This window comes from Leptidea sinapis, chromosome 18 (genome assembly GCF_905404315.1).
Source record: "Leptidea sinapis chromosome 18, ilLepSina1.1, whole genome shotgun sequence".
In the NCBI taxonomy this organism is placed as follows: Eukaryota; Metazoa; Arthropoda; class Insecta; order Lepidoptera; family Pieridae; genus Leptidea; species Leptidea sinapis.
This window is the reverse complement of record NC_066282.1, coordinates 1483329-1510889: the sequence shown is the minus strand read 5'-3', so window position 1 is coordinate 1510889 and position 27561 is coordinate 1483329. Positions and strand designations below refer to the sequence as shown.

Sequence of the window (27561 nt, the reverse complement as noted above, 5' to 3'; positions counted from 1 at the left end):
TAAATATCAAATAATAATAATTAATAATTAAAATTTTCGTTTTCTTGTCATGTTTTTGTCAGTTCGTCATAAAATCTATTTTATTACTAATTTCGACATAAATATAACTTTGCCCTAAAAGACACTGATGAATTGCCATGATCTTTAGACATTCATATTGACGATCTTGTTGATTGTTTATTTGTTTTTTTACTCATGTCTAAAGTAGAACCTATTTGTGTACTTTTCACCATCTATTTGTGTACTTTACCTGTATAGTTATATATTGTTATATGGTTATCTAATTGTTGTGTACATACAACAAAAGAATTACTGCCTAAAATGATATAACTATTACCCATGTTGCCTGTATTTAGTCGTTCACTCGCTTGTTTACGTGCCTGCTGGAGGGGGAGACCCAGTTCAGCACCATCTGGCTGCAGTGCACCTTCGTGTTCTCGCTGTTGTGGGGCATCGCGCCCTCAATCACAGGTATATTTTCATTAAGAGGATATTGAATATTATTGTCGCGCAATCTATTCGATTAAAGTTTTTATTTATAACAATCAATATCAAACTTTGAATGAGAATTTTTATATAGATAAAACAAAGTCGCTTTCTCTCTCTGTATATCCGCTAGCTCCTCCTAAATGACACGGGTTTTAGTGCGGTCTTCAATATCAGTTATAGTTTTTCACTGAAGATTTATAGATTATATTATAAAATTTATCCCAGTAGAAAAACAATATTTTTCAACCAAGTCGCCGTACAATATATTTACATTGATTTATTAATGGCTATTGACTTCTGTTGTTCTTCTACAAGCGTAAAGAAAACTCTGAGATGGTATATATGTATTTCTTGTATGGTTGACTCACTGCAACAATTTCATGTCACCACATGTAGCTTTTTGCCACTGACATATTATAATCATTTATAAATTGGAGGCATATTTTACAAAACTTATCAAAATTCCTAAATTGTCATAGTAACCATGAGGATCCATAATCATCGGATCCTTGAAATTGTTCGCTCTCTCTTTGATATCTGAACATTGTATTCCGTTAGGTGATAGCCGGAAAGGTTTCGACACGTTCTTCCGCAAACTGCTAGATGGCCAGAACACGGCATACCCAAAACCGAAGTCTTTCAAGCTGACCAAGAATCAACTCTTCCAAGACAAGGACACTGTGTTCGATTTCGTGTACGACAAGAGGAACAACGGAACTTGGATACCCTGGGCCGAGCTGGAGAAAGAAGCCCCGTTACCTGCCAATGCTAAGGTACATCCATAAATGTTTAATTGGTCTATCAGTATCAGTAGTCCCATTGAGGGGAGATAATATATGGAATATCATACCTTAGAGTTAAAATAGCTTTAAACACAATCCGAAACTGGTCTTACAGTTGCGTTGTGAAGCTTCGTTGTAACGACATTTTTAAGATTTCATTCATTGTTTAGGCGATATGTATTACCTCTCAGATAAGGTAACTATTACTTTATTATTATTAATATTTATGTTAGTATTGGCCGCGGCATTGATCAAGGTCAAATAGGTCTCCCCAGTGAAGAGGAAACGAAGAGACGTCCACTGATCACACCAAACTGATAGTGTAAAATAGTAAACTGCTGTTCGTGCAATTTTGCAGTGTTCGTCTGGGGCATTATCACCACACTTGTTAGTTCTGTAAAACAGAGGTGCACTTGTATAGTCCTGTATTGGATAGAAAGGTGTTGGAACACAGATTGAAAATAGAGCGACCACACTGTGGCTATTTAATAAAAAAAAATATCGTACGATATTTTATTAATACAAAAGCCCACTGAGTTTTTTGCACCCGTTCTTCTCAGCTCTGAGGAATACTATTTCGATTGAGTAACAGTTGTTGACGTTCAATAAGTGATTTTAAATCCTATTGTAAATACATTTTAATTTCAATTTAAAGAATTTGTCGAACAAAAAACTTTGAAGATTACTTTGTGTTACAAATTCATCCAAGATCACCTGGCTCCTGTTTTGGTATAACCCGAAAACACGAAAGATGAAACAATAATCCTATCGCACGTTAATTCAAAATTTAGAACTTAGTTCATGGGAAATTCTATTCTTTTGGATGACGTCAATATACTCAATTGCGCCAGTTCTTCGACACGGCCGTTAAATGGAAATACGCCTAGATATAGATTCTTTTAGGATGTTCCAATCAGTCAAAATTTTCAGTCGTGTACAGATAACAGAAGTCTTTTCATGAGAAAAATGAACGGGTTGAGCTGGACGTTCATTTGACGGTTAGTGCTACGCCCTGTCCAATACACTGCAGTGTTGCTCTGGATTTTTATTGAACCTAAAATGCTGTGCGGGCTCGTCACTTTGAGATTAAGGATGTTATGTCTCATTGTCCCAGACAAAGCCGTCTCTGCGGTACACATATCGAAAGCTTCCTGGGCTAAGCACTAGTAAAATTCAGTCAAGTCGTCAATCGTCGACAATGTAGTGATATCATAGAATCGATGCTGAAGAAATCTATTTCAGTATAACTTATGTTATTCCTCTACAGGTGAACGATCTTATAATCCTAACGAATGAGAACGCGTGCCTGCGATTCTTCGTGTCCCGAATGGTCAAGTCTAAGATCCCGATTCTCCTGGTGGGCCCCACCGGAACGGGCAAGTCTTCGCTGGTGCTCAACTTCCTGCTGTCGCTGCCTAAGGAGAAGTACATCACCAACACTATCAACTTCTCCGCCAGGACTACTGCGAATCAGGTCAGTGAGTTTTTGGAGTTCCGTAACCAAAGGCTAATAAAACCCAGTTAGAGCATTTTTATGGCATTACTTTACATTGATTATAATTAAAATAATTTGTAGAACAATGAAGCTTTAAATATTGATTTAAAAGAGTATCAAAGAGTTTCTTGCCACTTGTGATGGTGGTAAATGTAAAATCATTTATTTGACCTTAATAATCGATATTTTGTCGACGAACCCCTTTTCATCCATTTGTTCGCCCGCCTGACGGTCCGAGAACTGTACCTCTTAAACTAGAATAGTTCTCATAAAATTACAAAATATTTACTTGATAAACTTCTCAATGTAGAAATCAAAAATAGTATCCCATCAAAAACATAACTTGTAACAAAACAAGTCTCGCAACTAGGTCTTCTACTGTGAAAAGTTGTGAGATCCATGAAACACCAAGTCGATCAATTTATTTAGTCTCTTCATAACTTAATACAAAAGGACCCCTTTTGTATTAAGTTATTACATAATTAGCTAATTTAACATCTTATTATGACCATATCAATATTGAATATATTTTATGTTTTAATTGAATACTCTTCCATAAAAAAAAGTTATGATAAAATTTAATTCATAACATTAATATTAAATATTTTTGCGTAGGAAATTTTGGAACTATTAAAGGGGTTTTTTGATGATCTGTTCGTTTGTGTGTGTATGTGTTTTACGAGTTTTACAATCGAACAGAGTACGATCAACCAGTCTGAGCAACAGTAACACTAGTATTTGTTACAGACTCAAGACATAATCATGTCGAAGGTGGACAGACGCAGGAAGGGCGTGTTCGGACCTTCGATGGGCAAAAAGGTAAAGAGATTTGTCAAAATTTAAATTGTCAACTAAAATTACCAAACATGGCTTGTTTTGATTTGAAAGTTATTTTAACATCGGCCAGTATGTATTATTGAACAATGCTGTAGTGCGTACTGTTCGTGGATGACCTGAGCATGCCACAGAAGGAGCAGTACGGAGCGCAGCCCCCACTCGAGCTGCTGCGGCAGTGGATCGACCACGGTCACTGGTACGACCTCAAGGAGATGGTGCGCCAGGAGCTAGTCGACGTGGTAATTCTCATTTTAAATTGTACCAAAATTTACACGCCACCCAACGGATACACCCGTTTGGCTAACCTAAAACTATCAAACGTGTGATTTCAGCGGAGTACACGCACGTTGATGCGGAAGTAAGAAGGAGTATGATATACATATATAGATATGGTTTTTAAGGTTCTTGGAGTGACAGCGAGTTTGGTATCATTTTTAAAATGGCCACCTGTCATGGCCACCACACAAAATTTATCATTGAAAACGGATGGTTATCGCAAGGTTCTCGTATCGTAGCAGAGAGCGGGTTCGCGGGCGGGCTTACATCTTCAGACATTGGAGGCAATATTTTGTTTATTAGTTTGTACGCATGTAACCACAAAAAAGCCAAAAGATATTCACACTAATAATTTATATATATATAATTATCCAGCTGTTCGTATCTGCCATGCTGCCTCCGGGAGGCGGCTCGAATCTGATCTCGTCTCGGCTGACCCGGCATACCATCCTCATCGCCCTGGACTCGTTCGAAGACAACACCCTCAACAAGATATTCTGCACCATTATGGAATGGCACTTCCTCAAAGGCTTCTCCGAAAGTCTTTCCAGGCAGAATAAGGTAGTGTCTGTCAATAAGTGAATATATCTATATCTGTAATTAGAATAAGTTGTTTATTATATTATTACTATGTGTAAATAGCTGTTGGTATTCCTGGAAATAAACCGTTACTATTTTTTTAAATTCGAATGTTACGTTTTAACACATAATTACTCAACCGAGAATCATGAAATATTTGACATGACGGGTACTTTTATGCCCAAAATTTTTGAGAGTTTCCAAGCGAGTGCCAAAAATGTAGGTAAGTTATATTCAATCCAAAATATAGTCGTCTTTTTAACAATAAAGAAATGAAAATTATAATTTTTAAAACATGAAAAGTAATACTGTTGTAGTTTGGGATCACTAGAACAATACTTTTGAAAATGATTACTATCAATCTTAAAGTTCGTGAGTAGCTTCATTTTGACATTGTTCAATGATGGAAAAATTTAATTACAAAAGTAGTTTAAGTTCTGCAACATTAAAACTTTAAAAAAAATTTTTTTTTTAATATATTTAGTGGCAATAGCATTTACAATGAATTTGTACAGTGGCTTATAACGATGAATTATACAAAATGTCTTATAAAGTGGATGGTGCGTAAGGACAGTGTGGCCATACGTTAATAAATTCATTTCATATTTAATAGTTATTTATGCAACTGTTGTGTAATAAGGGGTATTAAAACACGAATGTGGATTTATCACACAATCATATCTGCAATATGAACAACTGCAGGTCAGAATAAAAATCATGTGTCATCATCGACTGAAAACTTAGGGTTGGGTTCTCGGCAATTTCTTCCTCCAAAAGTTATGCAATCGTAAAGAAAATTTATGCAACTGTTGTGTAATAAGGGGTATTAAAACACGAATGTGGATTTATCACACGATAATAGTGTCACATGAGTGTTTTAATACCTAATTATCAACAGTTGCTTACAAGACTTTATCTACACCCAGAATATGAATCCTCTAAAAGATTCTGGAACAGTTAGCTTACTGCTAACATTAAAACACCAGTCCTAGTAGTAACCTAATATCATTCATTGCTGATTATATACAAATAAACTAAGTAGGTATTAATGAAACAATTATTTATTTTAGTAGTAATTTACATTTTGTATAGTGCAATAATTAAAATTCACTCGAATATAATGTTCTTTTGTAGCGTTTAAAATGAATCGCTCATTTTTTGTAAACAAAACAATAAAAATATTGAAGGAAAATGGCGGAGATTCGAATAACCTACTTTTTTTTACGGCGCGCGACGTTCTGGGAGTGTGGAGCGCGCGTAAACGAAAATGTTCTTTTTTTGAAATTCATACAGATACCACGCATCGAGCAATAAGAATGTGGCTGTATGTTGAAACTCTGCGCATGAAGGGATAAAAAAAACATAGGAGTGTTGTTATGAAATTCAGTACAACATTACAACACTCTTTTGGATGATGTAATGGTTATTAGAACATTGGGTGTTTTAATGTTGGCAATAAGCTAACTGTTTCAGAATCTTTAATAGAGGATTTAAAGCATGGGTGTAGATAAAGAATTAAACCTCAGCTTGTAAATATAAATATATTTCAAGGTGAAATTATTATGAGGCCATTATTATGGTGCCATACACGAAGAGTGCCGTACCCAGACAGAGCTGAAGTAATAATACCCAAGTTGGCGAATCCCACAATTTTTTACGTACTATTATTGTTATACTTCCTTACGATGGTACGGGACCCTCCTCATGTATTCCACCCATGAAGTTTATTTTACTTGGCATACCTACTGGGAACATTTACAAGCTGTGTGTCTTTGCCGTTTATTTATTGCCCTGTAGGTCTTTATAAATTAAACACTATCAGAAAAATGCTTGGTCAGGATTGTAAAACAGAAGGTGGGATATAAATGGATCATTTTTCTGAAAGATGATGAAAGTATTAAATGGAGATGTAACACATAGGGCATAGTGGGTGCAACAATGGAGGTGTACAAAGCGGTGACGAAGCAATTCCTGCCGACGCCCAGCAAGTGTCACTACTTGTTCAACTTGCGGGACTTCGCGAGAGTCATCAAAGGGGTGTTGCTGGTGCCCGCTACGCACATGAAGGAGCTCAACAAGCTGGTGCTGCTGTGGATCCACGAGACCTACCGCGTGTTCTACGACAGGCTGGTGGACGATGCTGACAGGTGAACCGCGCCGTCCGCTGTGTAGTCGATGCCATGCTTATCTAAAACTTATCTTTTCATCTTATTTTTCGTTTGCTTTTCAATTCTGTCCAAGGTTTTCATTCTCCACGTGGGTCGAGCTAGACTTCTCAGATCATATTCCCATCCGGTCTGTAAATGTTTAGCGATATGTGTGTTCTTAATTATTTGATTTCATTTGAGCTCAAGTTTTCGTTAGTAGGTAAATATTTTAGGTTTCAACAACATTGTTTATAAAAATTTCAGGCCACTCCGAAACTTTTGCTTAATATGAATTTTCTAAGCGCATGCAAGAATTCGGCCAAAGCGAGATATATGTGTTGATAAAAAAGTCATGATGATATGGTCAAAAACATTTTTGATATTGATTGGGTATAATTATCCATCATTAAAAAATGCCTGTACTTATTGTAAGCTACATCAAAAGAATTCAATAAAAAACATAAAAAGTTGTCCTCAAACATCTATAATATTTAAAAACAACGTAACACAAAGTTTAGGGATAAACATCCGCTGTACCATTTTGAAGTACGTACATGTTTATGAGTATATTCATATTTTATTTTACTTGAGAACCGCCCCCTTTTATTGAAGCTCTTTCAAACTTGTTCAAGCTCAACAATAGGCAATGACATCAAAACTCTAGCACAGTTGACAGTTTCCGCGTAGGTACATATTACGTAAAGCACGTCTTCGAGACATATCTTCTCTTTTAGGACGTGTGTGATCCTCAGGGATTCAGGAATGTACTCTTTATTGTTTTTGGCGCGCTGCTTCAGTCACCGCCAATCGCTTGAATGTTTGCAGAAAAAAACTATTCGATGTGGTGTATAAGTCTGTGTACGGAAACTTCCGTGTGCATATGGACCAGGTCCTGACAGAGATGGGCTACGTCCCTGACGGAGAGAAGTGCAGCAACAAGCACGCTGCCAACATATTCTTCGGAAACTATATGGAACCCGATGCTGATCCGAAAATATACGACCAGGTACGATGAACTACATCTTAGAATTAGCTAAATGAATCTTTTTTCTGGAAAAGGGTTGAGCTATCTCATGGTTCTGTACCTCATGCTCTCATTTCGTTATTCAATGTACATCTATATACTTTTAGCTGTATTTAGTTTTTTTAACTACCTACAAATTATTTGTTAATTACGTTCTTTCTCTTAGTCTAAGTTAGCAAGATTTGTTTGTATTGGTAATGTTTCCGCGACAGGTGATGGACCTGGAGGATATGGCGGTCAAGATGGAGTACTACCTGGACGAGTACAACGTTGTGTCGTCGTCGCCGATGGCGCTGGTCATGTTCCGATACGCGCTCGACCACATCTCTCGCTGCACGAGGGTGTTGCTGCAGGATAACGGTACTTTGCAATTATTGGGGTGGTACTGTCAGCTGAACATCACAATAGGACACCATGCCATTCCCCGGGACCACGTTGTGACATCAACGGGTATTCCACAACAGCGAGTTGCGCAAAACAAGCTTCTTGTCTCGCACAGTTCGTTTAATCAGCTGCCGGATGCCTGAAGACAATAATATTATCTTTATAGCCTGGTTATCCATACAGACGCTGGCTCCTTTTGGTCCGGATTAAACTGCCGTCGCCTAGAATGTGACTGATTTTTTATTATTTCCTCGTTGTGATTTGCTGGTGAGAGACATTGGTCTTGTCCGCAAAAACCAGTTTTTGTCTTAATTAGCACTCTTAAACTGAGACGACCAGCTCTGTTTAGGGAGAGCACCCTCTCAGTTTTTTTTCTTTTACTTTTTGACCATAACTCATCTTTTTCTGATATAGCTCGACAAAGAATGTTTCAAGTGTGTTCCGGCACGCATCCAAGGGTGATGCTTTTGGATTAGAAAAAAATATACATAAAAAAGGGCAGTTTACATGACCACATTACACTATGACAAATTTTCTGTGCGAGGAATACATTGCTACTTGGTCACTCAAACTTTAAACGGTCGAACAAAATTAGAGCCGTGTAATAGTGAAAATAAAGTTAACCCTTCTGAATATCTAAATCGCTGTTCCGCGTATTCAACTGAAGAAGTGCTTGATAAAAGCCCGTTGATAATCGAACCTTACTAGTACAACTAAACATAATGTATGCTGTGTTTGTCCGGGTCATTGCGGGTAATTAGCTCTGTTCTGTTTTATTCGGGTTTATTTATTTAATTAAATTGCGTTACATGCGATTTAGTTACTAAACAAAATTGTAGCACTCAATAATTATGCACCTCGTAAAGCATAGAAATGAACGACAAGTGCAGACATTCAAATATTTTTTTCCTCTAAGTATTCATTAATAGAATAGTAACTTTTTTCCAAAAGTAACTTTATCAAAGAGCTTATGAATTATGAATTTTTTAATATTGGTTTCGGCTTTTAAGTGTTCTGGTAACTTATTATAAATTTTAACTGACATTGGGTAGGGACCGGAACTGTGTAATGTTAATTTAGGTTTAGTTTGCAAAAAATATTTTTTAGCGAGGAGTGACTCGGGCACGTCTATGATTTTAGTGTACAGATTTGGGTGTTTTCTTACAAACTTACATATTTCGAGTATATATGTGCACGTTAACTTTAGAATATTTAGTTTTTGAAAATGACATATAACACATAGGTTAATTCATTATCAGTCCCGTTATTATCGGGATGATTTCGCAGTACCTTACGACTCGCAGTAGATGATACCGCTGAACACCAGAATGGTCATGTGCTCGCTCTATCATTTAATTGTGCGTACACTGTGCAGGTAACCTACTGCTCGTGGGTGTGGGTGGCAGCGGACGAAGCAGCGCCGTCAAGCTAGCCGCCAGTATACTCGAAATGAATGTTATTCAGGTAACCTGTATACCTTATCAATACTCCCTAAGTTTAAGAGGAAATAATGTTATCATTAATATGGTGCTTTAATACCGTCATTTGACAGCTGACCTGTGTCTCCTACCACAATTATAGCGAGGATTGTTCTGATAAGCTGTTTGATCTGCTTCCTGCCGCCGAATTCCACCATCCCATTTAACTGTGGAATGAGCCTCCTTGTGTGGTGATTGCACGATAGGACATGGGTATCTTATGACAACACGTACATAATCTTAAAGGCCGTCAACGCTCCTGTTATTCTTCCAGTATTGCAAGAGTGTACGCTTGTTTGTCCCCCCAATAAGATAAACAGGAATACTGCCACAACTCCCAGAAAGGATACAACAAATCGCTTATATTGTTTAAATTTGGCCCTGAATGAATTAATAATTTATTGCTTTTACTTTGGCTTTTATGATATGTATAATGTTCGCTTATATTGAGATGGTCTTAATAAAATGGCATTTCGATACTACTTTTATGCACTATACTATTTATGTATGCATTTTACAGATTGAAATCTCACGAGTATATGGTCAGAATGAATGGCGCGACGACATCCGCAAGTTGCTGATGAAGGCGGGCATCATCGGCAAACCTCTCGTGTTTCTCTTTGCTGACAATCAGGTGAGGGGCAGAAATATAGTCAATATTATTAGGAGACAATAATAAACGCACTTATATACTTATGTATAATATGTGTAGACTGTTGCAGAATAGCGTTTTTATGGAATATTGGGGCAAAAGGCAGTTGGGACAACTGATAGTTTATACTCACCGCAGCCCATGCTCTCTTATAGCATAGAGGAATTGAACACTATTAAATACCATGCACAAAGATATAATACTCGAATTTGGTTGGAAGTAGAAGAACATTCCTTTAGAACCGCACCGTGGGTGGACGTGTCCTCTAGTGAGGATGGTATTTAAGTTGTGTCGAGGTTAGGCGATGCTGGAATTTCAACATATTTCTGTTCCAACAATTAAATAAACCTTAGAAACATTAATCCTCATGACTGATGTTTGCCCTTATTAAAAGGTCATGTAGCCAAAGTCTAAAGGTAAAATAAATTTTACATAAATACTATTTCTGATCGAAAACCTTTTTGATTTAACGTGTTTTTGAGCTTTTAGAGCCACCGACGTTGCATAAAGATTGTGTTGTAAGTTTGATAAACTTATGTAAACTTTACAGATCATGTACGAAGGTATGGTAGAAGATATAAATATGTTACTGAACACAGGCGACATTCCCAATTTGTACGGAATGGATGAGAAAGTAGAAATTTTAGAAAAAATGCAGAACGCTGTTAGAGAGTCTGTAAGTTTTTCATTCTCTTTTAAATATTTATTGCTTTTCAATTTATTTAGTTTCATAAAATGTATATGCATATGTAGCTGGTTTATAAACGGCTCGAAGGACCAAACACGTTTGTACCGCTCGTAACATACCGTATTTCAAATACTTTTATATTAATATTTTGACGATGTTTTGCTTTAATAGATGATTTTTTTATTAACGCCAGCTAAAAAAATATATTATTTAAATAAAAGATAATATTTGACTGTTAATTATTATTTTATATTTATCTCTTCATATTTATTTATATTTGAAAGATAATATTGCACACTCGGGAGCCCTACTAAACTATAACATAAGCATTTGAATCATAAATCATACAAAATTAGGGCAGGAAAATGGAGACCACACCACTAGCAATGTTCGGCTTCTATGTAGAGCGAGTGAAGGCCAACTTACGCATCGTGCTGGCTATGTCTCCCATCGGAGACTCCTTCCGGAACCGTCTTAGGATGTTTCCGTCCCTTATCAATTGCTGCACTATTGACTGGTAAGTGGCGTGCTTGTTACTATAATACTGCTTACAAATCCAGAAATATATAAAGTATATTCATATCGTATATTCAACGAATAATTATTTCTCGGACGAATGTAGCTGTAGAATTATATCAATTTGTTATGTCGAGGTTTGAAATCTGGCTTTTTTTATTTATATATTATCGTATTGAGGTCATCTCCTAAATTTTTATATATAATAGAAGCCCAGACGTTGCACAGTATGCGCATATATGGATACCACAGCAGCACCTTTTTCTGCTGCCGTGTAGTAAAGAGATGAGCACTATTTTGTGTGAGTGTGGGTAGCATCGGAGCTAGTTAAAATGACTGCGCCCTAGACTTGACATCTAAGTCTATACATGACGAGTGCAATACCGGAGCAATAAACACTATACCATGTAGAGGGTAGGGCTTATCACTTACCAAGTGAATATTAAAATAATATTAATGTACATGAAATAATATAAATTCAATAAAAACTTTTGAAAAAGGTTTACGTCTTGGCCGAGTGAGGCTCTCGAACGCGTGGCATCCATGTTTATTGCGAAGATGGAGAACGTAGATGAGCAGCTACAGCTGTCCTGCGTGCAGATGTGTCAGCTGTTCCACATGAGCGTGGTGGAGCTCAGCGACAGGTAACTCACCAGTTGCCCGAAACTAATACAAATTTGGAATATCCAACGTAAAACTGCCTCAAATTATTACATATTAAATTATAACATGATTGATTAACATATTATGGTGCTGCAAGAGAGTATTCGCGGTGGTGACCAAATTTCAGCAAGTGATCCGCATAAACCAGTAATGCTGTTAACAGCCTGTTATAGATATCCTACACAAAAAACAAATATCATTTTCGTATTTTTTATCATAAGCCATTAAACATTTTTAAAATCAGGTTCTACGCGGAGCAGAAACGGAAAGTCTACGTGACTCCTACAAGCTACTTGGAGCTGATAAAGGCTTTCCAGAATTTGTTTGCGTTAAAAGTGGACCAGATTACTAAAGCTCGTACACGGTGAGTAAAAAAATTTTAGAGTTTTAAATTGAGTTTTTGGAATTTTTGGATAAGTTAGCACACAACGGCTTTTCAGGTACGAGATAGGTTTGGAACAATTAGAGTTTGCAGCTGGCCAGGTAGCGGTGATGCAGCAAAACCTCAGAGATTTGCAGCCACTCCTCGTTGAGACCTCGGACAAGACAGAGAAGCTCATGATCAAGATCGAACAGGACACCGTTGTGGTGGAGAAACAAAAGGAGGTAAAGTATCAATCATTGTTTCGTTAAAAGCAGTTGATTTTGCTTGAAGTCAAGTTTGGAAAGCCAAGAACGTTGTCAGACTAATAATGATCGGATCTTACGAGCATAAATATCTTGCGTTGTGTCAACTTGATTTCTTTTGGGACTAGAGTTGTAGAGAATTTTTGATTGACTGTACATTAGCAAGTACTTGATAGTTACCTAATTTAAGAGGCACACTCATATGAAAACTATGTATATGACGCAAATTTCAATTATTGTTCACACTTAAAACAAAGATACAGTAAGATATGTGGCATAACCTCTGAGAAACAGATCACTCGGCGTTTACTTTACTGACCCACTTTACTGATAATTCATTTAAAATTATAAAAACGTCTAGGTTTATATTTGCACGAAAAATATTGTATGACAATTGGTGGAATGTCAGTGTCTAATAAAATGATAACACTTAGATGAGAAATGTATGTTCAAGCCGATTTCGACCTAACTGCTAATTATGACTGGAGGAAAGTGATATTAAGAGTGGGTCACGATTTAGTTTTTGTTGAAAGTACCTACATAGATATAAGGTAATACATAAATTTTGTCTAAATTGTAAAGATAGTGGGCGCGGATGAGGCGCTGGCCAACGAGGCGGCTGCGGCGGCTCAGGCCATCAAGGACGACTGCGAGTCGGACCTGGCGGAGGCCGTGCCCGCGCTGCAGGCCGCGCTGGATGCCCTCAACACCCTCAAGCCGGCTGACATTACGCTGGTCAAGTCCATGAAGAACCCGCCCGCTGGGGTCAAGCTGGTCATGGAGGCGGTGTGCGTCATGAAGGGCGTTAAGGGAGACAGGAAGATGGATCCTAGTGGCTAGTACTACTTGACTCAGATTTTGTTGCATTAACACAATAATGTGTAAAACTCTCTTCTATAACAAACGTGCTAAGAACTGCAATTAGCAACATAATTTTGTATCTTATTTTATACCGCACGTTCTTGGCCACCACGCTATTATAGCACCACGTTGTTAAGCTGTATATTTATTTAAAAGGTAAGCCTGTGGAGGATTACTGGGGGCCGTCGCAGAAGATGTTGGGCGATATGAAGTTCTTGGAGAGTCTGAAGAACTACGACAAAGACAACATTCCCCCCGCTACGATGAAGAAGATCAGGGACAAGTGAGTTGCTTCTTCTGCAGTAGTGTCCCAGGTCCAACATCACTAATATGGTGACCCTATTAGTACTTTGTTTTGGACCTTTCAGTAGCTATTTCAACCTAATCTATCAGTGGCAGTCTTTCAAATTTTACTACTTAGACGCGTTGCTTCCAAAAAGTTGCAGATTGTTTAGGCCATTATGAGTTACATCTCTTGTATGTTGATCCTCATGCTTCTGTTATTTATTCTACTGTTCTATTTATACTGCCATTTGGTTGACTTGATACACCTAATTATGTTATGGTGATAGAGATATCCGCTGCCACGCACCTCTGCTGCGTGGATATTTAGATTTATCTATGATACATAATATGTTCTAAATTTTTAATACAAAAATTTAGCTTTAGATTTTACCTGTATACATATAAATACTATGCCTTTATTTAGCGTGTAAATGTATGTCATGCCTGTATGTGATTCTGACATCTTGTTCATATTCATGCAGAAATAAAATCTATTCAGTAGTTATAGTGTTTTGCTCACACAAATAGACATAAAATCTAAGTAAGTAGTACTGTTTGTAGAACATTCAGCAAGTCTTGTTTAAAAAAATATTCAATGTACGGTTTTTATTTATGATTTTACTGTACATACTATGTATGTATTATGTGGCAAGCAAGAATATCCATCCTCACGTACTTTACCTCACGTGGCTTTATCCACTATACAAGAGCTCAATCCACGCTCCCTGTCGATGGCTCACCTTAAGTTTCCTACAGATACATCCCGGACCGTGAGTTCGACCCCGCGGTGATCGCCAAGGTGTCATCGGCTTGCGAGGGTCTGTGCAAGTGGGTGCGGGCCATGGACGTCTACGATAGAGTCATTAAGGTGCGCTACATGCAAATATTCGTTTCTAGAGATACTTCTTATATTACCTTGGGGATACATTATCAGTTTTACTCCCAACAGTTGCACTTACAATTAATTCTCTTTGACTAAGACTAGTGGAAAGGGGCACTATATTAGTAGGTTTAAAATTTTATTTTTTATTACATTACCAATATATCTTAATGGAACAGACTAAGTAAATGTAAATAAATTTAAATATTTAGGCCATTTTGTTACCAGCAATCTGAGCGATGATGATGATATACAGAGAGAGAGAGAGAGAAGAAATTTATCAGTTAGGGCGAACATGATAATAGGAAGATTTCAGAAGTGCAGCAGGATGATTATTATGCTATTCTGAGGAAAAATATTTTTTTAATTAGGGATAGAATTAATAAAAATGAAAATAGTAAAATATTAACAGTCTTAAATAATGTAGGTAATTTTATTAATACAAAATGGTATATTATTCTTAATCAAATAATAAATGCTTCTAATATTACTGATCCTAGAATAATTAATATGTAGGTACTAACAATATTTGGGCAATGCTGCCTGAAATTTATTATTATAATTATTTTAATCATGTTATAATTTTTTTGTTTGTATTATTATTAAGTTTTATAGTTGTACTCGCTTCAATGTGTGAACACTAACAGTTTTCGTCGACCAGGTGGTGGCACCAAAGAAGGCGGCGTTAGCGGAGGCCGAGGCGGAGCTCCAGGCGCAGATGAACACGTTGAACGCGAAGCGCGCGCAGCTGCAGGCCGTCCTCGACAAACTGCAGGTGACGCTCTCGTGTGGCGGCCCAACACTACAACATATGGAGATCCGGTGTCGAGTAGCGGCCAGGTGCTGATACTTTGTACCGGTTACAGTCGCGAACCAACGCACCCAACCGCAGCCATTCTTCCTCAACAATATGACAGCGTTTCTAGAAGAGATTGGTTTGTCGTAGGTTTATTGCTGAAGAAACGTTTCCTCTTGAGAGGATCATTGCTAATGCCGCTCGTTGTATCTGAGCAGGCCGCAATAAGACGTGAGTCAGTCGGAAAACGCACCTGTGACTACTCCACCGTTACAATGGGGTATCGTACGGTCATGTAACTCGTACGCTCGTGTTTCCTAATGACCCCACAAAAAAACACCTCATAGCTTCGAAATAGAAAAAATGAAAGGTCTATCGAACTTTCCGTAAATACTACAATTATGTTCGCGAAACGCAAGCGGTTCAGTAATTCACCGCCTCGTTTCCCAAATGGATACCGCAACTGCGCCGAAAGAAGACTTGATTACACCATTATGACCTATAGTAAAGCTACCTTGTACCTTTCACTTGAGTTATCGTTGCTGTCGTGATAATAATTGGTAAAATGTTACGCAGTGTGATATTTCTGTAAAGAAATTGTCTCGTTTGTCCATAGCGTCTTTTAAAACACATATTTAATGCATATTATCACCAGGCTTTGAACGATGAATTCGCCGAGATGACTCGCAAGAAGAAAGGCTTGGAGGATGAGATAGATCTGTGCTCCACGAAGCTGTGCCGCGCCGAGCAGCTGATCGGCGGGCTCGGCGGCGAGAAGACAAGGTGGACGGAGCTGGCGCACCAGCTGAATGCATTGCTGGACATGATTATCGGTGAGGTGGTAGACGGAGTGAACAGGGAACAACTGACAAACACTCTAGACCAAGCTAGCATTTATAAAACAAGGGTCGAGTGCGAGTCGGACGATCTCGTACCATTTTGTCTCTGAGAGAGAAGAAAATATCTAACGGACACACAGCAAGATAGTAAACGAAATCATATTTTTTGTGAATGTAACCAACTTTGATTGACTTCTTGAAACAAAAAAATATTCTTCTATGTACAGGCGACGTGTTGCTAGCCGCGGGCTTCATCGCCTACCTCGGTCCCTACACCGTCAACTATCGCAGGGAAATCGCGCTCATGTGGAACAAGCGGACTCTTGAACTGAGTAAGTTATTACCTATTAACTTATACACAGTCTGCAATCATGCTGTAATGTCATGTGAAACACTAGATGGGGGGAGAGATTAAATGAAAAGTGAGCGATCTATTTATACTAGTCACTGAATTCTCCTTTTAAAGTGACTAGCAAGTGGTCAGCAAGAATACTTTAACAGAGAGGGAGGTACCTATAACAGATCACATCGCCCCTAGGCTCAAGTAAAATGCATTTTTATTAAAATAAAAAGGCCCGCTGAGTTTTTCCATTTCTGAGGCATATTTCAATTAGAATTTGGCCAAAGTACATAAAAAGTAGAATCCATCGTAATCAAAACAAACTGTGTTAAGACATCCCGTGCTCGGAGTCGTTCACACTGATCGCGACCCTGGGTGAGGCTGTGGTGATCCGCGCGTGGAACATCGCCGGACTGCCCGTGGACGCCTTCTCCATCGAGAACGGCATTATTGTGGAGCGTTCCCGCCGCTGGCCGCTCATGATTGATCCTCAAGGTGAGTGCTGGACGGAGGTAATAATAATATAAAGGTGCATACGGTACAGGCAAGTAGGAATTATATAATAAATCATTAAGAACCTAATAAATAAACCGCTCATTCTCTGACCAAACTTCTAATGGATGACACCCACACTGCGAGATTTTCCTTACACTACTAAATACCTGCGGTAGATAGTGTTCAGACTCCAGGTTCCAGGTTACATATTTAAAGCAAGCAACGTTTCATACAACTTTCAAACTAAAATTATGGCACCAAAGAAAAAAGTGTCCTATTTGTACGTGTAATGTTTTAAAACACGACCTTCGCTATTTAACAGCGATAGGTTAACAATCTTACCTTATCCACAGCCCAAGCAACCATCTATATAAGTATTATAAATTTTAAAATGATAAGCGCAACTACTACTAGTCAGATCTGCTGTGCCTACCGCGCCGGGAAATCAATATACGGTGGAGCTGGTATAGACATCTGTCTGACGGCGGCGGAGTATGCCGTACGTAGATAATTAAGGAATCTAGTTAAATATAGTGTAATAGTTAATGGCACACCTTCAAACAATTTATCTATATAGACCCGAACTAGGCATAACCTGTAATAGTACAGGTAACTATGTAGGTGCTAGACAACGATTTACTTAATACGATATACATACTTAAACATTCATAACTACATATATAGCCATCCACTCATCAAATACACGTGTTCAACGGGATTCGACCCCGTATCTCCTAGTTCTACCGGATCCAGTACTCTATGAGCAGAATCCAGAGCGTTCTGAAAAATTTGAACAGTAGTCATGAAAAAGTATCATCACCATCATCATCATCATCAGCCGGAAGACGTCCATTGCGGGACAAAGGCCTCCCCAAAAGATCTCCACGACGATCGGTCCTGCGCTGCCCTCATCCAACGTATTCCGGCGAACTTGATCAGATCGTCAGTTCATCTTGGGGGGGCCTACCAACACGGCGTCTTCCGGTACGAAAAAGTATATTGAACATTAATTTGAAATTTCTTTGCTAATTCAAGGATTCATTTAAAATCTGATGCGATTAAAATATGATAGGATAAACAACAATTGATATTGGTATTGCCAATCGCCACAGACATCAGTGAAGTAAAAGTAAATCCCCAGAGCAAGCGAACAAGTGGGTCAAGAACATGGAGCGGGAGAACCAGCTGAAGGTCATAAAGCTGACCGATTCCAACTACGTGCGGATCATGGAGAACGCCATCCAGCTGGGCTTGCCTGTCATCCTGGAGAACATCCGCGAGCATCTTGACGCCGTCCTCGAGCCGGTGCTGCTCAGAAATATCTTCAGGTACATAAAATCGGAACTTTTGCCTTATTAAAGAATCTTGGTAATCAGAAGTGCTGTTATATCAAACTGGTAGCAACGTTGTTTAAAGACTGGCTTCCTCTCGGAAACTACATGTTTGATGTTGCAACCCGTCCAACGAAGATCTCGTCAATATATGCATTTGAACTTGAATTGGTGCGCTAGGTCGGGAGGGATAGACTGCCTGAAGTTGGGGGACAACATCCTGGAGTACAACCACAACTTCCGGTTCTACATCACCACGCGGATCAGTAACCCGCACTATCTTCCAGAGATCGCCGTCAAGGTGAGCCATATGGGACATACTTGTTCATGACATCATGTCCATGATCCATCCAGCTGGCCCTATCGCTGGCATAGCGAGCTCGCGAGAAAACGAGAATAATTATTGTCAGATGATATTTTGCTCTTTGATCAAGTTCAAGTAGGAGGAGGTTCTTAATTATTCGACTGTATGTTTATGTATATGTCCGAAATGTTTAAACAGACTTAAAACACTCATATTTATAAATAAAAAATAGTAACGAACCAATTATCTGTAGCTGTCCGTCAACATATCTGTCCAAATCAACATGGATTCTTTAAAGGTAGAAGTGTTGATAGTAATCTTTTGGTGTTTAATGAATTTTTGTTAGATGCTATGGACAAGGGATACCAGGTAGATGCTATGTATACCGATTTTGCCAAAGCATTTGACAAAATTTGTCATGATACTCTATTGATGAAGCTCTGGCAACTCACTAATAGGAGTCAGGCTGTTGTAACTAGTGGTTTCGTTTCTGATTTTAAATCAATAAGTTCTGGTGTTCCACAAGGTTCGCATTTGGGCTCTCTATTATTTATTTTATATTTTAAAAATATTTCTGAGATTCTTAAGAAATCTAACTCAATATTATATGCAGATGATACCAAAATATACAAAGTAATACGTTATATAAATGATTGCATTGCACTACAAAGTGATATAAATACTATTGAAATTAATTGCACAAACATTAATTTATTTTGAAATACAGAAAAATGTCATATTATTACTTTTACAAGAAAACGCAATCCAATATTTTACAATTATAATCTTCGAGGTAAAGAACTCACAATAGTCATCGTAGGGATCTAGGCGTAATTTTAGACTAAAACCCCCCTATGTTAATCATATAGATAAAATCGTAAATAAAGGGTATAAACAACTTGGTTTCATTCATTTTACGCGCTGGAACGTTTAATACTTTATTCTATACTCTTACGAATAGAAAAACAAGGCGTGCGAGAGAAAAGAAGATCTCTAACTTCCATCCCACTCTAGTGGCGCGCAGATCGTAGGTATCAATCAGTTGTGCGGGGGTAACCAATGGACATTGTATGAGCAGGTGACGTTGCTGAACTTCATGATAACGCCTCAAGGCCTTCAAGACCAGCTCCTGGGCATAGTGGTCGCGCAGGACCGGCCGGAGCTCGAGCTGAAGAAGAACCAACTCATCGTTGAGGGAGCCAACAATAAACGGACCCTCAAGGAAATTGAGGATAAGATTCTTGAGGTAATGTTTTATTAGATTAACCCGGTAACCACACATTTAAATGAAATACTTAAGTTTAACGTTACGTTACATATTACGTTAAATATTTAGACAGCAATGTATTAATTTATATTTTATCATCGCGGATCTAAGGAATTGCTTGATATAATCACTCAATTTTTCAAGTTAGCCACGAGCGTGCAACTTTATTTGGTGAACACCAATAACAAAAAGCCTACCAGTGAGAGGCTTACTTGATGTCTAGGTGGGTTCCACAGCAGCTTAATTTTGTACTAATATAAAACTGCCTTACAAAATTCATAGTGTGTATTTTTTATTGTATACTTGCATAATGGATACCACGGAGTCTAATAATATGTAAATTCTTTATTATTATTTAAATTTGAGCTGTATAGGCACATTAACATATAATTCGTCAGGTGCTGTAACAAATCATGTTTATCATAACGCAGGTTCTGTCATCGGCTGGTAATATCCTGGAAGACGAATCGGCGAATCAGATCTTGTCGTCGTCCAAAGTCCTATCGATAGAAATCCAGGCCAAGCAGGACGCGGCCGCCATCACGGAGAAGGAGATAGACGAGGCGCGGCTGCTGTACGTACCGGTGTCCAAACACAGCTCTGTGCTGTTCTTCTGTATCTCAGACCTGGCCAACATCGACCCCATGTACCAGTACTCGCTGAATTGGTGAGTGAAATTAATCGACCACTAGGTTATACTAATTCAAATACTTTTATTCAACGGAGGATTTTACAATTACTTATGGTTGATAAGTTTTTTTAATGGAAGAGGTGGACATACGATCATACATACCTGTAAGATCGGAGGAGTCACAAGAACTTTGCCAACCGTATGAAGCGTCGAAATACGTACTTATGAATTTGAAATCGAGAACACATTGGTTCATGGCTGACGAATTACGAACCGGGGCCTCCATGGTGAGAGTCACCGGTTCTACCTGTTGCGCCACCGACCCTGATTACTTAGAACCTTTATTTTAAGCCAAGACTATCGTACTGAACAATAACTATATAAAGGCTGCGATGTACTATCGGTTAGAAATCTATATGTCCTTCGTGTAACTTATTTATTTATTTTTTATTTATTTATTTATTTAACACCAACAAGACAAACACCAACAAAAGTATAATAACATTATTACAATAGATAATAAATTCTAAGGCTTAATTTGGCTTAATTATAGGTGTTACACACATTTCAAAAAACATAGACACAAACATATTTAATTAAAATGAATGCAAACATTGTCGGAATATTTACAAATTGAATTAAACGTAAATGAACAAGAGATCAATAATATTATATAATAATTAAAACATGCATCATTTCACAATTATATAAAACAGACTTAAACTTATCAGTATTTATTAATTATTTGAATAAAATATACTTTTTGCCTATAATTTACAAAAGAAAAAACAATTATGAATATAAGTGAAATAAATTCCGTTAAAATGACGAAATATTGTCTCAAAATATATCAATATCAACTTTTTTATCTTTTTCTTTATCCTTTTCTTTATTAACAGTAGTTGTTATGCCACCAAAATACATTTCTTATGTGATAATTTATATATATAATTATAACCCAACATTAATCTATTAATTGGAGAATAGCGTCTTTGACGTGAGCGTGTGCTTTTTTCTACGAATGGCGAGTGGGGCACCAATATTTAATTGAGCTATTAAATAGGTACTATCAATGACGCCATTCACCAACTTATATAGGGTCTTTCAATAGGGACTTCAGAACTTTTACAGTTGATAGCGGCCATCTTGTTGAAGCTACATCTGTCAAATTGGCTGTCATTTATTCAGTCTGTTTTGCCAAATCTCCATGGATGAATAGATGCGTTTAACAACACGTGCAAATGATAAAATTGTTTTATCAAAATGGGTGTTCTGTTCGGGCAACGTTCCGCGCGCTTCGCCCATTTTACGGGCGCCATAATCGTCCTACCGAGAGGACTATTCGCAGTGTGGTGGATAAATTTGAGTCCACTGGTTCAGTAAACGATCAACCAACACCCGTACGTCGACGAAACGCAAGATCTACCGAAAACATCGCCGCTGTCCGTGAGAGCATGCAGGAGAATCCGAGGCAGTCGATTTCGCGTCGCTCACAAGAACTCGGCCTTTCACAGACCACAACTTGGCGAATTTTGCATCGTGACTTGGGCCTGCACCCGTACAAAATTCAACTGACCCAGGAGCTGAAGGTAAACGACCATAGACAAAGACTTGTGTTCGCTGAATCTCTGGAGCAGTTGGCAACTGACCCTAATTTTCATCGAAAAATCATCTTCAGCAATGAGGCCCATTTTTCGATGAATGGGTACGTGAACAAACAAAATTGTCGAATTTGGGCCGATACAAATCCACATGAGATCCAAGAGCGTCCAATGCATCCCGAAAAAGTCACTGTTTGGTGTGGATTTTGGGCTGGCGGCATCATCGGTCCATATTTCTTTGAAAACGACGTTGGCCAGGCCATCACCGTAAACGGAGAGCGCTATAGGTCGATGATTACCAACTTCTTTTGGCCTGAATTGGATGATATGGACACCAACGACATGTGGTTTCAACAGGACGGCGCTACGTGCCACACAGCTCATGCCACATTGGACATTCTGCATGAGCGGTTCGATGGCATGGTCATCTCACGTGGAGATGATGTGAACTGGCCACCGAGATCGTACGATTTGACCCCATTAGACTATTTCTTGTGGGGTTTTCTTAAGTCGCAAGTCTATGCGAATAAGCCACAAACCACAGCGGCCCTCAAAGCCAACATAACCCATGCCATCGGTCAAATTAAAAAAAAGCCTGGTTTATGCACCAGCGTCATGGAAAATTGGACATTTCGGATGCGCGCCACCCAGAGAAGCCGGGGCGGACATTTGAACGATGTTATATTCCACACATAATGGCATCGATAGGCCTTTCAAACGAATAAAAATTGTTGATGATATCTAACACAAATTTTGTTTTATTTAAATTTGAAGATAGGAAGCCCTTAATGAAAGACCCTTTATAAGAAAGTAAGATCGAGGAGCTGTCTTCGATTCGAAAGTGACTGAAGCTTGAAGTACTTTAATTTATTCTCGTAACTCCTAAGAGTTTTAACTAGATTATGATCGTAAGACAGATGCAAAAGAAATCTCTTTTGTATCCTTTCGATTCTTTGTGAGTAAATATTAAAGTGTGGGTTCCATACAACGCTGCAGTATTCCAAGATACTACGTACCAAAGCTGAGTAAATAATTATTTTAGTGCGAGCATCCTTAAATTGCTTACAGTTACGAAAGAGGAAGCCAAGAGTCCTAAAACCCTTCCTAACAATATTATCTATGTGGATATTATAGCGGAGCTTCTTGTCTAGCGTAACTCTTAAATCGCTTATGTGAGGAACTTCAGACAAAAGTCTGCCATCAATGTAATATGATGATGCAAGAGATGTTTTCATTCTAGAAAATTTGATAACATGACACTTGTTAGCGTTTAAAATCAAGCCATTGTTACGACACCACAATAACAAATTGTTTAAGTCTTCCTGTAAAAGCTCCGCATCTGCATTCGAAGAGACTGGTCTAAAGATCTTAAGATCTTCAGCGAATAAGTAAAACTTAGAATTCGTAAGGCAATTAATGATGTCGTTAATAAATATGTTAAACAACAAAGGCCCTTGAGGTACACCAGAATAGGCAAAAAATGGCTCAGAAGCATAACAATTAACAACAACAGTTGATAACCGATTGGTAAGATACGATTTAAACCAGTTCAGCAATGGGTCTGCTATACCTGTGCCTTTGAGTTTCATTAGTAAAATGGAGTGATAAACCTTGTCGAAGGCCTTACTGAAGTCTGTGTAGATTGCATCAACGGATTTGCCAGTATCAAGAGCCTCAGTAATGTCTTCCACAAAGGAAACAAGGTTGGTAACTGTTGATTGAGCTTTCACGAACCCACGCTGCTCAGATGTAACAAAGCTTTTAAAGTGCCATGAAACGACAGGACATATAAGTAGCTCAAACACTTTTGCAAAACCAGAAATTATGGAAATAGGTCTATTTTTTTTTACCTCCTCTTTGTCACCGGCTTTAAATAAAGGCAACACCAAGGCTTTTTTCCATAAGGTTGGATATGTACTAGTCCTAAGAGATTTGTTGATAATCAGTGCAAGTGGTAAAGCTAATGCTAAATGCTAACTAGCGCAATTATGTACAAATATCGATGGAATACCGTCTGCTCCAGCTCCTTTCCTAATATCAAGTCTTTTTAAAACATTATAAACTTGGTCCTCTGTATAAGATATATAATCAAGGTACACATTACAACAAGGGTTGATAAGATTTGAAATACCTACTATTAGAATTTTGATTATTACTATTACTATTATTGGAACTGTATACCGACGAGAAATAATCAGCGAAAACATTACAAATGTCTGTCCCATTGGAAACAGAGTTATTATGGTTTTTAATTTTTGAAGGATACGAACTTTTGCCTCTCTTTTGTTTTAAGAATGACCAAATTAATTTAGGGTTTGATTGTAATGATAGTTCAAGTCGTTCAATATATTTAGCGTAGGAGCTTGCTAGCATCACATCTTTTTTTCAATAAATCAAAGGATAGTTTATCGCGAAGGTTGTTATATTTTCGAACTTTCATCCTATATTTATATTTTTCTTTAATGCAATGAAGACACGGAGTGAACCAAACTGGGTATTTATGACTGCGTGATTTTGCCTTAGGTACATATTTCTACTATACTCAAAATTTCCCTCCAGTCTATTTCATTGAAACCTTTCCTTATGTTTTCATAATCAGCCTTATGAAAACAAAATTTTGTAACGGTATTATTAGGGACTAGTGATGCCGGGTTTGTTAAATGAATTGTGAAAACCAATGGTGGATGAAGGGGATCAACACGTGTCAAATGAACGAAACGAACAAAGGTCACGTCTTAAGACACAAAACGTTAATCCCTGACCTCTCTTACCTTTGGAAAAAGAGAAAACATGTTAATAAAATATCTTAAGACCATTCTTGCACAGCGACTGTTTACGAAACAAACTGAACATGTATACCTTATAAACGAAAATCTCATATACGTATATATATGTTAAAGAAAGTTTAATGTAGACGAAGTGTTACTACTTGGTTGAATTCAATGAATTATGTTGAAACGGAAGAGCTATTTACCTAAACATAGTAACTGTTTAAGTAATGTAAACCTACTTAATACAACCAGTGAAGATAAAATTAAACAATAATTACTGCCTGTTCCTATATTTTTCTTTTGTTTTATATTTTTGATAGATTTTTTTTTATATTATTTAATATTAATAAAATGTATTTCCTTTATGGACAGGCGTGTCCTTCTGGCACATGTGTTTCTCACAGTTTGTTGTCATTTGGATGGATCGTTTATTGGAGTGCCAAAATCAGGAAATGATATTCTCGATTACGGTTGAATATTAAACCGGCCTTACCTCAGATTCTTCCATCCAAAGTGCCTCATTCTAAATATTATGCCCAATATAAATAGTAATGCACTGAATATTGGATTTATTTTGCTTTTTTGCCCCCAGCAAAATGAGGCCGAAAATTCGAAGCCTGGTGAGTTCACGTCTTTAAACATGTATAATAAGTTTATTTTCTCGTACGCCTTAAATTCCGCAACTGTGTGTATATATCATTTAAAAAATTGGCTCCAAACCAGGTTTATCAACTTGTACAACCAAGCGATCATAAACTCACCGAAGGCGGACGATCTGGACGAGCGTCTGGCCGGCTTGAACGCGTACTTCACCAAGAGCATCTACGAGAACGTGTGCAGGAGCCTCTTTGAAAAAGACAAGCTCATCTTCTCCCTAGTACTCACACTCGGAATACTGAGATCAAAGGTACGAAGTAAAAAATGATACAACAAAATTCGATAAAAGTGTAGAACTTCTTTCTCTCGTCAGTTTCGTCTTTGAGATTTTTAACCACCGGGCAGTAAATGTAATAATTATTCGAAACTTTTACTAGTACCTAGAGTAGTACTAGTAAAAATATGAATTGTGATCTTTAGAAAATATTTGTCCATAGGGTCAAATAGATGACGACCTGGTTGCCTTTCTGCTGACGGGAGGTGTTGCTCTGGAGAACCCTTTCGAGAACCCCGCGCCTACTTGGCTCACGGAGAAGGGCTGGTCGGAAATCGTACGTTCCAGCAATTTAAATGGGTAAGTAGTAACTAACTTTTACGTGGGTACTTACGTAACAACCGCCGATTAAATGCCGCCATTGTAAAAACTTGTATTGTGAATGTTTTCTCCAGTTTATTGCACTTTGGACATACAATTTTTAAAATGATTCTTATATATAATAATATAAAAATCCACTTATATTTAATATTAACTATCATTCATTCATTTATACAAAATTATTTTAACTTCTAGACTACGCGGCTTTAAGGAAAACTTCGAGAAGGACGTTCAAAGCTGGAAGGATTTTTATGACCTTTCTGCACCCCATGAGAGCTCCTTCCCATCTCCATATGAGAACATTCGAGGGATACCCAAGCTTATTATGTTGAGGTATGATTTACATCTATACAACATTTTTTAATAACAAATTTACATGTATAACTTCTAATGAACTTACGTTTAAATTACGTTTTCACTGCATACCCGACTTCTTTGCATAAGTTAACGCTTAAATATTTTAACAGAAATGATAAAATTCCAGATGTATTCGACCGGATAAACTCATCCCCCTCGTACAACAATACGTAGTGGAAGAGATGGGTCGGACCTATATTGAGCCTCCCCCCTTCGACCTGGAGAAGTCGTACAACGACAGTAATTGCTGCTCGCCGCTCATCTTCATCCTGTCGCCAGGATCTGACCCCATGTCAGGGCTTGTCAAGTTCTCAATGGAAAAGAAGGTCGTCAGCTTTGAGACTATATCTCTGGGACAAGGGCAGGTAAACTATGACCATGTGCAGTGGGTTTTGTCGTTACAAAATGTACAAAACAAATGTGTTACGAGATTCAACAGTTCAATTCAATTTGGTAAAGGTAACATAAACGGCTTTCTTAATAATACCACAGATTGGAAATGCAGGCTCAATATATTGTTTTGCAAATTAATTGGTTAATAAATTATTGTATTCTACCATTCCCATTAAACTTCAACCCTTATTCGTAAAGGCGGTGGTACATAATATTTTTTTTAAATTCATAAGTGTATTCCCGTGACCTACATGAATAAATTTATTTTGATTTTACATTATAACGATATTATTATAAAAAAAAAGATGCCCGCTGAGTTGTTTTGAGCTGACATTTCGAATGGGTAGTTATAGTTTTTGACGTTCATTCTATTTCTTTATTGAATTTGGACTACCTACTTCATTTCATCATACGCCCACTGGAAAAATTTCTGCACTAGCGTAGTGGACTATACCCGCAATATGAGAATTGAAATATCTAGTAAATACCTGCATTTATCATTACAATAAACTGTTTTTTAG

The 27561-nt window shown here is 37.8% G+C and overlaps 1 protein-coding gene across 2 annotated transcripts in view; it reads left to right on the top strand.

The window, feature by feature from the left end:
- LOC126969617 (dynein axonemal heavy chain 3) overlaps window positions 1-27561 on the top strand; it is a 70768-nt gene that overhangs the window by 30110 nt on the left and 13097 nt on the right. Inside the window, exons 31-61 of one of the 2 annotated variants that reach the window (XM_050815162.1) lie at window positions 357-471; window positions 1048-1262; window positions 2539-2745; window positions 3514-3585; window positions 3699-3842; window positions 4255-4440; window positions 6379-6605; window positions 7431-7611; window positions 7842-7989; window positions 9389-9477; window positions 10012-10125; window positions 10694-10819; window positions 11188-11348; window positions 11848-11991; window positions 12255-12374; window positions 12451-12616; window positions 13220-13472; window positions 13655-13781; window positions 14540-14651; window positions 15325-15438; window positions 16115-16292; window positions 16526-16630; window positions 16972-17133; window positions 18275-18461; window positions 18645-18765; window positions 19847-20014; window positions 20467-20702; window positions 25762-25945; window positions 26133-26269; window positions 26486-26623; window positions 26775-27012. In XM_050815162.1, coding sequence (XP_050671119.1) covers window positions 357-471; window positions 1048-1262; window positions 2539-2745; window positions 3514-3585; window positions 3699-3842; window positions 4255-4440; window positions 6379-6605; window positions 7431-7611; window positions 7842-7989; window positions 9389-9477; window positions 10012-10125; window positions 10694-10819; window positions 11188-11348; window positions 11848-11991; window positions 12255-12374; window positions 12451-12616; window positions 13220-13472; window positions 13655-13781; window positions 14540-14651; window positions 15325-15438; window positions 16115-16292; window positions 16526-16630; window positions 16972-17133; window positions 18275-18461; window positions 18645-18765; window positions 19847-20014; window positions 20467-20702; window positions 25762-25945; window positions 26133-26269; window positions 26486-26623; window positions 26775-27012 — 4875 coding nt within the window. Of the gene's footprint in view, window positions 1-356; window positions 472-1047; window positions 1263-2538; window positions 2746-3513; window positions 3586-3698; window positions 3843-4254; window positions 4441-6378; window positions 6606-7430; window positions 7612-7841; window positions 7990-9388; window positions 9478-10011; window positions 10126-10693; window positions 10820-11187; window positions 11349-11847; window positions 11992-12254; window positions 12375-12450; window positions 12617-13219; window positions 13473-13654; window positions 13782-14539; window positions 14652-15324; window positions 15439-16114; window positions 16293-16525; window positions 16631-16971; window positions 17134-18274; window positions 18462-18644; window positions 18766-19846; window positions 20015-20466; window positions 20703-25761; window positions 25946-26132; window positions 26270-26485; window positions 26624-26774; window positions 27013-27561 lie in introns of those variants that run through there. The other variant, XM_050815163.1, reaches the window with a different exon arrangement.